Genomic DNA, 14,861 nt, shown 5'->3' on the forward strand with positions numbered 1-14,861 from the left:
TCAACACTAAATCCTCAGTGCTAGCACATGGCAGAAACTCACTAAATATCTGTTGAATGATGGAACGATTCATGCAGCAGCCAGCACAGACGGCAACTCCCCCTGTACCAGTTTGGGGCTTATATAAGTTTTCTCGGCAGACAGGGTGAGTGACCTGCTCCCTCTGCTGGACTTCCATGGTACTTTCCACACACTGCATGTGTCTCTATACTCAGCACCTGGTCTCACTACTATGGTACCTGTCTCTCAGATAGGTAAGGGGCTCTGCTGTCTTCTCTGCACTTAGCACAATGCCTGGCACATACCAATGTTCCATAAATGATTACTGCCTGAAGGAATATCTGATTCTCTGCTATCCCCAACAACTAGCTGAGTGGCTGACACTCAGTACTTGTTGAATGGAAACAGATATACCTTTATATGCACTCACCATGGGCCAGAATACACTTATTATTTCATTTAATCCTCCCAACAACCCTATAAGGTAGGTATTATTATCCCCAGTTTACAGATAGGGAAAATGCTGGATTGACTGACAACCTGTGAACACTGTCTAATGTTTCCTGATTTCAGTCATTTCAATACTACCATCACAATTTTTGCCACAGTATGGATCCCATTTACTTAATATTTCATTAAAATGAACACAAAACAACCCCCATTGTTCTTAAGTCTCATAAAAAGCTAAGCAATAATATCTATAAAATTGCCATTCTCATGTGCTTATGGTTTTAAATATATATATACAGTACCTGACTATCAAAATCAAAGACGTTTACTCTTCATACCACCTAAAATCAACTCTCATTCCCCACTCTGTTGCTCCCAGAGCTGCTTTCTATTCTCATATTCTCATTAAACCCCATTTCTCCCAGTTTTACTGCTAAAATCCCTTGTTACAAAATAACTAAAATCTCCCCCAACAATCTATCTGTGACAGCAACCAATTTAGGGCACCCAGCAGGGCTGAGGGAGTACCTTCTGCTCAGCTGAAAGCCAACACAGCTGAGCAGGACACGTACCACTACACGGGAGCGGCAGTAATGGAGACTTTCTCTCAATGGGTTTATTTAGTGTGCACCTCTAATAAGAAAATCCAACCGCTCTGAAACATCCCTACAATTCCCTTCCTTCCATTACTTATAACGCACACGCCACAAATCACCACAGCATATATCATAAGTGATTAGAAGAATGAAGTATGTGATTAACCCATTTATTTTCTGATTAATAAGCACATGTAGAGAGCTTCCATTTCTATTAAGCTGAAGTTTACAATTCACTCATTCAACAAATATTTGTTGAATACCCTCTGTTCGTTAGGCATTAAGCAATGGGAACGACAGTTTGAGAAAAAATAAAATGTTAACCAATGTACATTAACCACTACTCTATATTAACAGTACTACTACTGAGACCTAATACTTATTATATACTCATCACACGCCATCACCATGCTAACTATCCTATGTATATCACCTGTGAGCTAAGTACTACTATCATCTCCATCTTACAGAGGAGAAAACAAAGATTCTGAGGTGTTCAACAAGCTGCACAGCTCACTCAGCTGTGAAGTCAAGATCTGGCAGCCAAGCAGCGTGACTTTAGAATCTGTATTATAAACAGAAAGCCACAGCTGGCCTAATCATGCAATTACCCCAAATCGCACTGCACTGCTGCTGTCTGGATGGCTTCAGTCTACATCTTCAGCCCTCACCAACATCTCCTCAAACTCAGGACATCAGCAGAGAACACCTTTAGGAGTATGTGTTCAACCCAAATCCACGTGGAACCCCAAATCATGAGACAGATAAAAAGGCGCTGCTCTGGTTAAAGTGAGAGTGCCTCACTCCTCCATGATCCACCCCCCTAGACTGAATCCTGGGGTTCCACACAGGCTTGAAAAAGACCAGTAGAAACCTCTCATCCTGCACTCAAATCCGCCAAAATTTAACATTAACCTAATATTCCAATTTTACCTCCTACACCTTACAATACAAAACCTCTCCTAGTCAAGACTGCTCTCCTCTATGTCTCCCAATTTGTTCTCTCTCTTCCCCAGGCCCTCTACAGACACCACAGGCCTTCTGGACAGCACAGTACCTACACCAGGCACTGTCTGAACTTGCCTGAATAAATTATAAATAGAAGAAAAACTTTTTAAATATTAATAATAATAAGAGCTACAACTCGAAGGGCCTTTTGTGGGCCCATCACTCACTATGCATAATACGATTTCACTTTATCTTTATAATGATCCAGTGAGGAAGGCATCGTAACTCCCATTTTACAGAGCCATGAAGCCAGAAGTAAAAAGTCGGGCTGACTCTGATGCCTATACTCTTTCTTTTGAGCAAAACTAATTTTGTTAGGAGGTGTATTCACCTAGAGGGTTTATAACAGTGTGATCACGAGGAAAAGTCTTCCCTTAATACAGTCACGCACAGGAAGGAATCGCCGGGCAGGAACAAGAGATAGCTGTCAGGAAGAAATCTGAATAAGCGTGAATCTTATATAGCAGGGATTAGCAAACTTTCTGTCAAGGGCCAAAGAGTAAATATTTTAGGTTTTTTGAGCCAGACAGTCTCTTAAGTAACTACTCAATTCTACTATTAAAGTGCAAAAGCAGACATGGACAATATTAAACGAATGAGTGTGGCTATGTTTCAGCAGAACTTTATTTCCAAAATAGCTTCAAGCTGGATTTGACCCTGGGGGTCACAGTTTGTCAACCCCTCTGCCAAATGGTATTCAGACGATGGTTGGCAGACACTGGGCAATTTTCTTAACCTCTCCAAGCTTCCATTTCCTCTATTGCAGGGTAATATTTCTGACCATAGACAATTAACTCAAGATAACATATCCAGTGTACCTGGCACATATGAGGCATTCAATAAATAATAGCAATTACTGATTCTAGTCTGGGGCAGGAAATATAAAAGATAAGCCTTGGACATCAGAAATTCTCAAAGACTACTGGATCATATAAAAATAAACAGGGGTCACCCCAGTGGCCTGGTGGTTAAGTTCAGCATGCTCTGCTTTGGTGGCCCAGGTTCAGTCCCCAGGCACGGTCCTATATCACTCATCAGCGGTCACGCCGTGGCAGCAACCCACATACAAAATAGAGGAAGACTGGCAAAGATGTTAGGTCAGGGCAGATCTTCCTCAAGGAAAAAGAGGAAGATTGGCAACAGAGGTTAGCTCAGGGAGAATCTTCCTCAGCAAAAACAAATAAACAAACAAACAAAACACACACACACACAGACATATTGGCCCACTGGCAAAAATGGGACATTTTGAGCATTAAAAATAATAACAACTGCAATGGATTCAAGACATCAACTGGGACTAACAGTTCTGGCCATGCCAGAATTAAAGGTATTGAACTTATCCTCTTGCCATAAATAACTATAAAACTAAACGAAAAAGATGAAGTTGAGACACTGGAAAACAGCACAAAACTGAGACCCTTGAAAGAAAGTAAAAATTATGACAAGACACAAATGATGGGAGTTTAAATAGAAATATATTGTTATAAGGTCTTTTCATTATTGGTGACAAAAATAATTCAAAGTATACTGTGATAAGTTACAATGCATATTACAATCTCTAGAGGAACCACTAAAAAAAATGAGAGCTAAAAAGCCAATAGAAGAGATAAAATGGAACATTAAAAAAATATTCAATCTAAAACAGGTAAGGAGGAGGGAAAAATGGATAAACAAATAACAAGATGGTAGACTTAAACCCACAGTATAGTTACATTGAATATAAATGGACTAAATTCCCCAATTAAAAGATAAAGATTGTCAGACTAGATAAAAAACTAGTCTCTACTATATCCAGTGTACCTGGCACATATGAGGCATCTCTTTACAAGAGATAGATTAGTCTGACAACACCTGAATCCACTGATACAACTTTATCATAACTAAAAATGAAAAAACCGGTAAGTGCGCGCGCTTCACTACTGGCGGCCCGGGTTCGGATCCTGGGTGCACACCGACGCATCGCTTCTCCGGCCATGCTGAGGCCGCATCCCACATACAGCAACTAGAAGGATGTGCAGCTATGACATACAACTATCTACTGGGGCTGTGGGGGTAAAAAAAGGAGGAGGATTGGCAATAGATGTTAGCTCAGAGCTCGTCTTCCTCAGCAAAAAGAGGAGGATTAGCACAGATGTTAGCTCAGGGCTGATCTTCCTCACAAAAAAAAAAAAAAATGAAAAAACCGGTTTGTTTTTTTTTTTTAATAATTTTATTTATTTATTTATTCCCCTGCTTAAAGCCCCAGTAGATAGTTGCATGCCATAGCTGCACATCCTTCTAGTTTCTGTATATGGGACACGGCCTCAGCATGGCCGGAGAAGCGGCGCGTTGGTGCACGCCCGGGATCCGAACCTGGGCCGCCAGCAGCGGAGCGCGTGCACCCAACCGCTAAGCCACGGGGCCGGCCCTGAAAAAACCGGTTTTTATACATCCATTGATAGGAAGTACACAGCACCACCACCTACAAAATGTTTCTGCCAAGAAAGCTGATCCTGAATATAATTAAGCCTCAAGAGCTAACTGTCAGTTTACAAGAATACAAGAGATAGGGAAATATGTTCAAAAACAGCATGAGTATGCAATCAATCAAAGGCAGAATGTAGAAAATTCTCCAGGTCAAGCAACCTGGCTTGTTCCATAAGTAAAAGGTATGGGGGATGGGAACTGTCATAGACGAAAAGACTCTTGAGAGATATCAACAAATGCAATGTGTGGACCCTGTTTAGACCCTGATTCAAACCAAGTAATCAACTAACTAACAAAACATTTTTTGCAATAACTTGAGATAACTGAACATAGACTGGGAATTAAATGACATTAAGAAATTATTGTTGGGGCCAGCCCCATGGCTTAGTGGTTAAGTGCGCGCTCCGCTACTGCCGGCCCGGGTTCGGATCCCGGGCGCGCACCGACGCACCTCTTCTCCGGCCATGCTGAGGCGGCGTCCCCCATACAGCAAGTAGAAGGATGTGCAACTATGACATACAACTATTTACTGGGGCTTGGGGAAAAAAAGGAGGAGGATTGGCAATAGATGTTAGCTCAGAGCCAGTCTTCCTCAGCAAAAAAAAAGAGGAGGATTAGCATGGATGTTAGCTCAGGGCTGATCTTCCTCACAAAAAAAAAAAAGAAAGAAAGAAAGAAATTATTGTTAACCTTGCTAGGTGAAATAAAAGGATTGTCACTATGTTAAAAGAGTTCCCATTAGAGATACAAGTAAAATGATATGTCTGCTATTCGCTTTAAAACACTCTAGCAAAAAAATTAAATAAATAGCCAGAGGGAAAGTAAACGTAATAAAAATGTCAAAATGTGAATAACTGTTCAAGCTAGCAAATGGTACAAGGAGACTCATAATATGCTCTCACCACTTTTGTGAACGTTTGAAAACTTCCACAAGGAAAGTTGAAACAAAAGAGTTGCTATTCTTTTAACTTCCACTAGACTGCAAGCTCTCTGAAGGCAGTGATTATGACTGGTTCACCACTGTATACCAGGGCCTAGCACAGTTGCATAGAAAACAACCACTCGAGAACAAGGAGTTCATTAGTTCAGTGAGCTAAACTGTCAATCCAGTGGGTCAGGGTGCACACCACTCTAATCAGAAAACGAACTTTTAGCCTTGAAAGAAGCAAAGAGCAGGAGCTCTGAGACCAGAGCCAGGGAGGATCACAGGACAGCCCTGAGGCAAAGGGACTCAGGTGGCTAGTTGCAGGAGTTACCATTCACTAAAATACATTGTACTTCTCTGAAGGGGGATAACACTTCCCTAATCTGTTGAATCCAGGTAAGGCCAAGTGACTTGCTTCAGGCAATGAAATGAGAAAGATAAAAAGAAGTGACACTTATCTCTTCTGAGCACAAGTTTTAAGAGCCATGCTTTCATTTGCACACACTCCAGAAAGAGACTGCTCCATCAGGCAAAATGGACTTCTGGACTGAAGAAACATGGAGCAAAGCCCCAACTGACCCATGGCCATATAATATAAGCAAAAAATAAACTTTGGTCATAAACCACTCAGATTTGGGGTCATTTCTATGCTAACACAAGAAAGAGTGGGCAGGATTCTAAAGGTGCCGTCTTTAGATTTCCATCCACTGATTATTTATCCATCCACTAATCTAGGAACCACTGTGAAGGGATCTTGCAGGTTTAATTAAAGCCCCAAGTCAGCTGACCTCAAAATTTAGAGATTATCCAGGTGAGCCTGACCTAAACAAGTAAGCCCTTTAACAGTAGAAAGTTTTCTCCAACTGGTAGCAGAGGAGGTCAGAGAGATTTGAAGAGTAAGAAGGACTCAATACGCCATTACTGATTTAAAAAGGGGGGGGGGGCAGCCCCGTGGCGCAAGTGGTTAAGTGTGCGCACTCCACTGCAGCGGCCCTGGGTTCACCAGTTCAGATCCCGGGCACGCACTGACGCACTCCTTGGCAAGCCATGCTGTGGCGGCATCCCATATAAAGTGGAGGAAGATGGGCACGGATGTTAGCCCAGGGCCAGTCTTCCTCAGCAAAAAAAGAGGAGGATTGGCCGATGTTAGCACAGGGCTGATCTTCCTCATGAAAAAATAAAATAAAAGGGGAGGGGGCCAACACAAGAAGAAATGCAGGTGGCCTTGAGGAGCAGAGACTAGCCCTTGGCTGACAACCAGCAAGAAAATGGGGACCTCAGACCTACAACCACAAGGAACTGGATTCTGCCAACAACCTGAAGGAGCTTGAAGTGGATTCTTCCCCAGAGCCTCCAGATAAGAGCCCAGCCTGGCCAACACCTTCATTTTGACCTTAAGAGACACTAAGCAGAGAGCCCAGCCAGGCTTGCCTGGACTTCTGACCTAGAGAACAATCAGCTAATAAATGAGTGTTGTTTTAAATCGCTGAGTTTACAGTAATTTGTTACACAGCCATTGAAAACTAATACACAAGACTTATAGGAGAAATCTGGCCCTAATTTCTTACCCTTGCTATCCATGCTGCTATAATGAATAAAATGTAAATTCACTTAAGACTTAAATCCAGGAAAGGTTTTAGTTGTGATGCATTTTCCTCATCGAAGGTCCAAAAAGTATACGAAACCTGCCTGATGCTGTGACTGTCACTGTTTAACAAATTTGAATGCTCCTCATCTTCAATTCCTTTATTATTTATTAGCCACACACATAGGGCACTTAACAAGTACATGTGGTATTGTAGTCTCACTCAGAACTATAGTAAAAGTTTCTAGAGGATCTATGATTTGCTCTTCTTTATATTCAACTAAAACATCTGGCATAGTCCTAAACATACATTAGGCATTTAAAAGAAAAGACCTGTCGGATTGATATAAATATTTATTATATTGTATTAGCCTTGGTTATCCTCAAATGAGCATGAGTTAGTTTTGAAGAACACAAAAGGAACACAATGAAGGGATGAGGCCACCAACACAAAAGTAGCCTTACCTTTACATCTGGCACCTGGGCGTCAAGACTGCTGAGTCCCACAATGGAGTAGAAAGCAGATTCCAAACTCGTGAAAGGGCGGTCTAGCGAGACTTTCAGTCTCTCCACGTCATGCTTGGTGAGGTAGTGAATGGGCGTCAGAGCCTGGGCGCTGGCTATGATTGTCAGGGCCAACAGGAAGACAGTGCTTGAACCTTGGGGGGAAATGACTATTAAATACACTCCGCACTATTCCAAAGTTCTATACATAGTTCCAGTGACGATGCGCACCAAGGTCTGGGAACCAAACCATGTGAGGAAGGCTGGGGGAACTGGGAGGTTTAACTTGGAGAGAAACCTTGGGGAAGGGGTGGGCACTGTCTTCAATTATCCGAAGGACAGTCCTCCCAACAGCCTCCGTGTATCTAAAGCACAGGACTCATCATGCTATTCCCATTTCAAGCACATTCATGACTCCTATGCCTCTCAGGCCAGACCCAATCCTGAACCCTCACCACGGCCTTGCCTCTCTCAGCTAGATCTCTTCCCTCCATGTGTGGCTCTCCGGCCTCCTCTCCGTTCCTCTAAAGAGTCATGGTCTTTCCTACCCAGCACTTCTTCATGCTTTCCCCTATTTCAACTTTTACTTCCAGATTTCAGTTCAAGTTTCTCTTCCTTAAGAAGCCCCCAACAGCCCTCCCTTGGCTTAGGTCCCCAGTACTATAAAGAAGGAAAGAATGTGGCCACTGGGGCCAGGTTTATATCCTAGCTCTGCCATTTATTAGCAATGTGGCCATGGCAGTTACAATGTGGCCAGCCTGTGCCTCAGTTTCCTCAAGTGTAAAGTCGGATAATAACAGTACCTACCTCAGGGTTGTTAAGAACATTACATGAGCTATTCTATAAAGAGCTTAGAATAGTGACTGGCATTTAACAAATGTTAGCTAAATGTTAGCTACTACTTCTGTTACCATTGTTATTGTTGCTATATCCACTCATAGCAACCTGTACTTCTACTCAGTATTTTTCATAACTCTAAGTAACAGTGTAATGTCTGATTCCTCTGCTAAAGTGGAAGTTCCATGAGGATAGAGACTGTTTCTCTTGTTCATCCCAGTATTTCCAAGTCTTGCACACTGCCTGCCACAAAGTAGTACTGAATTAATATTTGCTGAATAAATGGAAAAAAACTAGTCCTCATCTATTATGCCCCAGGGGACAGGAGGAAGTTATAGGAGTGGTATATTTCTACTTTTCATTAAAAAAAAAAAAACACTTTGACTGGACTGCTACATAAATTGTCTGCCATCCAAGTAACAGTTATCACAAGGCTAACATCAACGGTCCTAAATCCTTTTGTCTATGGTGTCAAATTTAGTTTGAACTAGAACTCCTTAAGAAGAGCATTGTTGGGGCCAGCCCTGTGGCTTAGCAGTTAAGTGCGCGCACTCCGCTGCTGGCTGCCCGGGTTCGGATCCTGGGCGCACACCGACACACCTCTTCTCCAGCCATGCTGAGGCCACGTCCCACATACAGCAACTAGAAGGACATGCAACTATGACATACAACTATCTACTGGGGCTTTGGGGAAAAAAAGGAGGAGGATTGGCAACAGATGTTAGCTCAGAGCTGGTCTTCCTCAGCAAAAAAAAGAGGAGGATTAGCATGGATGTTAGCTCAGGGCTGACCTTCCTCACAAAAAAAAAAAAGAAGAAGAAGAGCATTGTTATATCCATTTTTACAAACAAGAAAACTTAGGCGAGAGTAGTTTGCACATAGCCAATCATGGACTCAAACCCAGGTCTAACTGTAGAGTTCAGGCTCCACCGTATCTTGGAGAATGTTGTAGAAGGGATGCCTACGTTAGGGGCATGAATGTTCGTTTCTATTTAAGTCCCAGTATGTGTTAAACAATCTAAAGAATGTGAAAGCTTTTTTTAAAAAAAAACTAGAAAGAGATCTGTAAGGTGGAGTATTCGTCAAATATTTATTGAATGCCTACTCTATACCAAGGACTATCTTTGGTGTTAAAGATACAGCAGGAAACAGAACAAAAACCCCCAACCTCACGGAGCTTTCATTCTAGTGGGAAAAGACAGATATCACATGGAATAATTAAGAAATATTATATATCATGTTAGAAGGTGAAAAGTGCAATGGAGAAAAATAAAGCACAGAAGAGATATCTGGGAAGAGCCACAATTTTAAATAAGGTAGTCTGTGAAGGCCTAAGAAATAGATACTGTGTATAGACCTGAAGGAAAAGGAGGAAGTCATGAAGATACTTCAGGCGAAACTATCCCAAGAAGAGCCAGTGCAAAGACTCTGAATCAGGAGTGTAGATGGTGGTTTTTTTTTTTCATTAGCAAGGAGGAAAGTATGGCTAGAACGGAGTAAGCAAAGGGTGAGAAGCAGGGACCAGGTGACAGAAGCAGCAGAGGCCAAATCCAGAGGGACTTGTAAGTCATTACAGGCACTCTGGCTTTTACTGAGCAAGATGGGCGCCACTGGAAAGCGTTGAGCAGAGGAATGATTTAACTTACAGCGTAACAGGATCACTGTGTTGAGAATAAACAATACTGTGCTGAGATTATGCAGGAGCAAGGACTAAGAGGGACGTCAGTTAGGAGACTATTGCCATAATTCAAGTAAAAAGAGGATAGTGGTCTGAGCCAGGGTGACAGCAGTGGAGGTGGCGAGCACTGATCAGAGTCTGGCTAGAATCAAAGTTAAAGCCAGGATTGCTAATGGATAGAAAGATGTAAGACAAAGAGGAATCAAGACCCTAACGCCGAATCCCCAGTGCTTTGTGTACATGCATGTATTCAATACATTAAGATCTAGTGAATGACTATGACGAGTATTTTCCCAACTAAACTGTAAATTCCCCTAACACAGCATTTGTGTCAGAATCCTAATCTTCCCACCTCACATTAATGATAACAATAACTTTTTTGGCAAAAATTTGAGCACTTAACATGTGTTGGATATGCCCATACTACGCTGAGTACCTTGCATGCATTCACTCATTAAATCCTCACAACATCCAAATGAGTACAGTTTACTAAGTAATTGAGGCTCAGAAGTAGTTACCTGCCCTAAGACACATAACCAGCCGACAATCAAAATGCAGGCAGTTTGAATCCAAAGTTTGCTTTTTTCTTCTTCTTCTTTTTTTTTGTGAAGAAGATTGGCCCTGAGCTACCATCTCTGCCAATCTTCCTCTATCTTTTGTATGTGGGACGCACCACAGCATGGCTTGATGAGCGGTGTGTAGGTCCCCGCCCAGAATCAGAACCTGCGAACAGCGGCCGCCAAAGTGGCACGCTGGAACTTAGCCACTGTGCCACCCACCAGGCTCCCAAAGTTTGTTTTAACCACTCTATTATCCTCATCTTCTCAAATAATAGAGCAGTGAGCCACTGACTTATTCACTGTTCCCTTGGGCAAGTTACTTCCTTTCTCTGGGATTCCATTTTCTCCTCTGTCAAACGGAATAAAAATAGTACGCATTTCCCAAGTGGTGGTGAGACTACCTGAGATTCCGTCCTGCACAGTGCCTACTTGATAACTAGCAATGCAGTTACCTTTATTGAGTGCTTACTTAGTGCCACGCACTGTCCTAAGTGAGATCATCTCTATGCGTAGCTTAACACTCACAGCAACTTCTGAGGCCGATAATGCGACTAACCTATTTCATAGATGAGAAACTGAGGTGCAGAAAGGTTAAGTTAACTTGCGCTGGGTCACATAACCAATACGTGGCGGACTGCAAGATTGCACCCGGAGAATCTACCTTCAGAAATTACGCTGTAAGCTCCCAGACAGAGGTGAGTGATTTTCTTGCCCCTTTTTCCTAAACAGGAAACTATGGCCCAAGGAAGGATCATTTGGTCAAAGGCTCACTCTTAGGCCGCCCGGCCCGGGAGCCCGCGAGAGTCAAATGAATGAGTGAAGCCAGACCTCGCGTTACCGCGGTCGCGGTCCCCCGGCTGGGCCTCGAGGGTACCCGTAGCTCCGCGCCGCACTCAGCCCCAGCCCCACCCCCTCCTCTGGTTGCCAGCTGTCCCACCCGCTCACCAGACCCCCGTCAGACCCTCGACCCCAAGAGAGGCCGAGCCCATGCCCCTGCCCCTGCCTCTGCCCCGCAGAGGAAGGGGAGCCCGCCCGGGCGGCTCCCGAGTGGCGAGCACTAGCCTCCCGCGGGCGACGGCCCACTCGCCAAGGCGTGCCGGCCGCGGGGCCCCGTCGTCTAGCCATGCGCAACGCCTCACCCGGCGGCGCCATTCCTCCGAGCAGGTCCCACCAGCGCCCGAGCCGCAGGCTGACTTCCGCTCGGGAAAGTGGCTCCAAGACCGCTCCGGAGGGGACGCCAGGGACCCGCGGCAGGCTCCGCGGACTGGGATGGGCTCCAGGCACAGGTCAGTCCCCGTCGTCCCGCTGGGCCGGGCCACTCCCAGCAGTCGCGGCCGGAATTCCAGTCCTCGCGCGCAAAGGGCCCCGTGGTACTCGCCTACAGGCCCGCTTCCCCCACCCCGCGCCCTGGCCCACTTGGAACCAACCGCCTCGCAACCGTCGTATTCCGGCGCTCCCAGGACGCGGTTGGGCGAGGCTTCGGGGGGGGGGGAGGGGTGGGCCCCAGACGGGGCCTCCTCTGATTGGCCGATTGCTCTGTCTCTCAGTCGTCTCTCCTCAACCCGGCCAATTTTAAAGGAGTCGGCAGGGTCCGGTGGAGAAGGGCGAGCAATATTGGAGGGTTATTATTTTTTTCCTTCAGAAAATTATGGCAATTTCTTCCGAAGATTTTCAGTTGTTCATAAGTTATCTATGAGTGACGTGTTATCAGATTTGCAAAGCATTTGTGTGGACTCAGTGACTCCTCACAGTTAGTCTGTGTGAGGTGCGTGTTAGCCCATTTTACAGACGGAGAAGTAACAGGCTCAAAAATGGAAGTGACCGGGGCGGCCCGGTGGCGGGGTAGTGGTTAAGTTCGCGCTGCGCTTCGGTGGCCCGGGCTTCGCCTGTTCCGATCTCGGCGCGGACCTACACACCGCTCATCAAACCACGGTGTGGCTGCGTCCCATATACAAAATAGAGGAAATAGAGGAAGATTGGCACTGATGTTAGCCCAGGGACAATCTTCCAAACCAAAAAAAAAAAAAAAAAGTAAGTGACTCATCTAAGAACTGAGTAACAACTAACTCCACTTATTAAGCCTTTACAGCATAGCCGACAGTATACTAAGTGCTCTACGTACACTATTTACTCCATATCACCATTCTGTGAGGTGTGTACTGTTATTATTCCCATTTTATAGAGAAGGAAACTAAACGATTTGAACCCAGGCAGTCTGACTCTATAATCTGTGCCTTTAACTATAATGAACATATAAACTATGCACAATATGGTGACTCTTATTATCGTTATTAGTGTCCCAGATATTGTTATCCCAAATAAGGGGGAGTCTGTTCTTTCTATGTCTGGTACTGTGCTGTTCAATATGATAGATACTAGCTGTATGTGGATATTTAAATTTGAATTTAAACTAGTTGAAATTAAAAATTCAGCTCCTCAGTTGTACTAGTCACATTTCAAGTGCTCAAGAGCCACATGTGGCTAGTGGGTATCATATTGGACAGCGCAGAATTATAGAACATTTCCAATATCACAGAAAGTTCTGTTGTACAGTGCTGATCTAGAATATATAAAGAACTCTTCCACTCAATAATAAGCAATGGCGTGCTAGAGCTGTCTCACACTGGCTTGCAAGAGTCAGTTGTTAAATTTATCAGGAATTTTGCAAATTGGTTGTTACATACATCTATTTAGAAAAATTAAATTATACAAAATTGCAATCAAATACAGTATATTGAAAACTAAACTCATCATTGCTTAATTATTTTAATACTGTTTACCATTGTCTATGCTTTTTGTGGTTTCTTATATCTATTGTATCTATATGGTGGACATATTTTATGATGGTGTGCTACTGCACATCTCTTCCCAAAGTAACATTGGTAGCTTGATTTGGGCCACCATGAGAATATTTGCACCATAGAGTCAGCAAATGCTACAAACCAGGGCTTGATTTATGGCTTTTTTATCGTCTAAACTTAATGATTGAGAAAATGTTAATACAGATTAAACTGAACAGTGTATCATATCCAGAAGAGGCTCCTACCACATGCACAATGGGCCTGTCAAGTTCCTGGTCACAGCCACAGCTGCCCTCAAGACAGACAACGACAAGGCCAGGATGAAGACCAGAAGGACGCACTCCCCAACGAGGGGGCAGGGCCCAGCCTGAGTCAGAGTAACCCCAACTCCATTTGGCTGGGGGGTTTGCTGGGCTCCATGACTCACAGAAATGATTTCTCTTCCGGGTTCCTGACGCTATCCTGGGGCTCCAGCTCCCTGGAGCCCAGATCCAAAAAGCATCATCTGTGACCTGCGGCAGCCCAACATCTCACCAAGTAGAGGACAGCCGGCCAGGAAAGCGAGAGCTAGCTCCATGCTGGTGGCATGTGGAGGCCAGGGCCACCTGTGGGTGAGCAGGAAGGCCAGGCAGCAGCGCCCGGGGAGCTGGCCTCCTCCGTCATGATCTGGCAGATTCCCCTGCTAAATGTGTGAGCCAAGCACCCGCTTCCCAGTGTCAGGATCCACAATGAAGTGTGCCTTTTCAGCTAAGTCAGGTGACCTGAGTGATTTAGGCCATGTCTGCCCTGTTTGGGGATAAATTAAAAACCGTCTTTGGGGAAGAAATGTGCCCTATCATAATGGTGGCATTTTCCTGCCAATTCATTCCTTCTCTTGCAATGGCAGAACTGAATACAAACACTTCTAAAGAAGGCAGAAGATCAACACTATATTTGAGTAGTTTCAAGTTCTGGGAAAACGCCACATTCTGTTTGATTTCTGTAGTCCATATATAAATACGAAATGCTCCAGACCTATTCATTACTTAGAGTATTTGCAAACTAAGAATTTACGGGAAAATGCTGCATATTCAGTAGTGTAGGAATTTATTAACAATTCTTAAAATAATTTTACTTGATTCAGATTCACTACTTTTATTTTTATTATGTATCTTTTAATTCCAGAATACAATTTGTAACAATGAAGAAAGCCACATAACATATACCGGTACAGATGGTATTATTTGCTTTCTGAAGTAAGCTGGGTTTTCCAAAGTAGTATAATGTGTGTGTTGTATATTTGAATAAAGTAGTATTTTTATATTGCATTTTTCCATTAAAAAATTAAATTTAAAAAAAGTGTGTCATGTCTGCAGACTTTACATTGTGAATAGCACCAAAACTTGAGGAAATATTCTTGTAGTGTTTGAAAACTATTACCCAATTCAAAAAAGAAGTCACGGGGCTGGCCT

The 14,861-nt window shown here is 43.7% G+C and overlaps 2 protein-coding genes across 10 annotated transcripts in view; one reads left to right on the top strand and one right to left on the bottom strand.

Moving 5' to 3' along the window:
• The window catches only part of RPN2 (ribophorin II), a 55,151-nt gene extending 43,329 nt beyond the window's left edge, over positions 1-11,822 (bottom strand). Inside the window, exons 1-2 of the mRNA XM_058562740.1 lie at positions 11,749-11,822; positions 7,496-7,689 (exon numbers count right to left, since the gene is read on the bottom strand). Of these exons, the coding sequence (XP_058418723.1) occupies positions 7,496-7,689; positions 11,749-11,761 (207 nt within the window). The 5' untranslated portion in view covers positions 11,762-11,822. The remainder of the gene's footprint in view (positions 1-7,495; positions 7,690-11,748) is intronic.
• MROH8 (maestro heat like repeat family member 8) overlaps positions 11,554-14,861 on the top strand; it is a 54,203-nt gene continuing 50,895 nt past the window's right edge. For 8 of the 9 annotated variants that reach the window (XM_058562733.1, XM_058562730.1, XM_058562731.1 and 5 more), the window contains exon 1: positions 11,554-11,895. In XM_058562733.1, the coding sequence (XP_058418716.1) occupies positions 11,597-11,895 (299 nt within the window). In that variant the 5' untranslated portion in view covers positions 11,554-11,596. The remainder of the gene's footprint in view (positions 11,896-14,861) is intronic. The other variant, XM_058562739.1, reaches the window with a different exon arrangement.

This window comes from Diceros bicornis, chromosome 19 (assembly GCF_020826845.1).
Source record: "Diceros bicornis minor isolate mBicDic1 chromosome 19, mDicBic1.mat.cur, whole genome shotgun sequence".
NCBI lineage: Eukaryota > Metazoa > Chordata > Mammalia > Perissodactyla > Rhinocerotidae > Diceros > Diceros bicornis.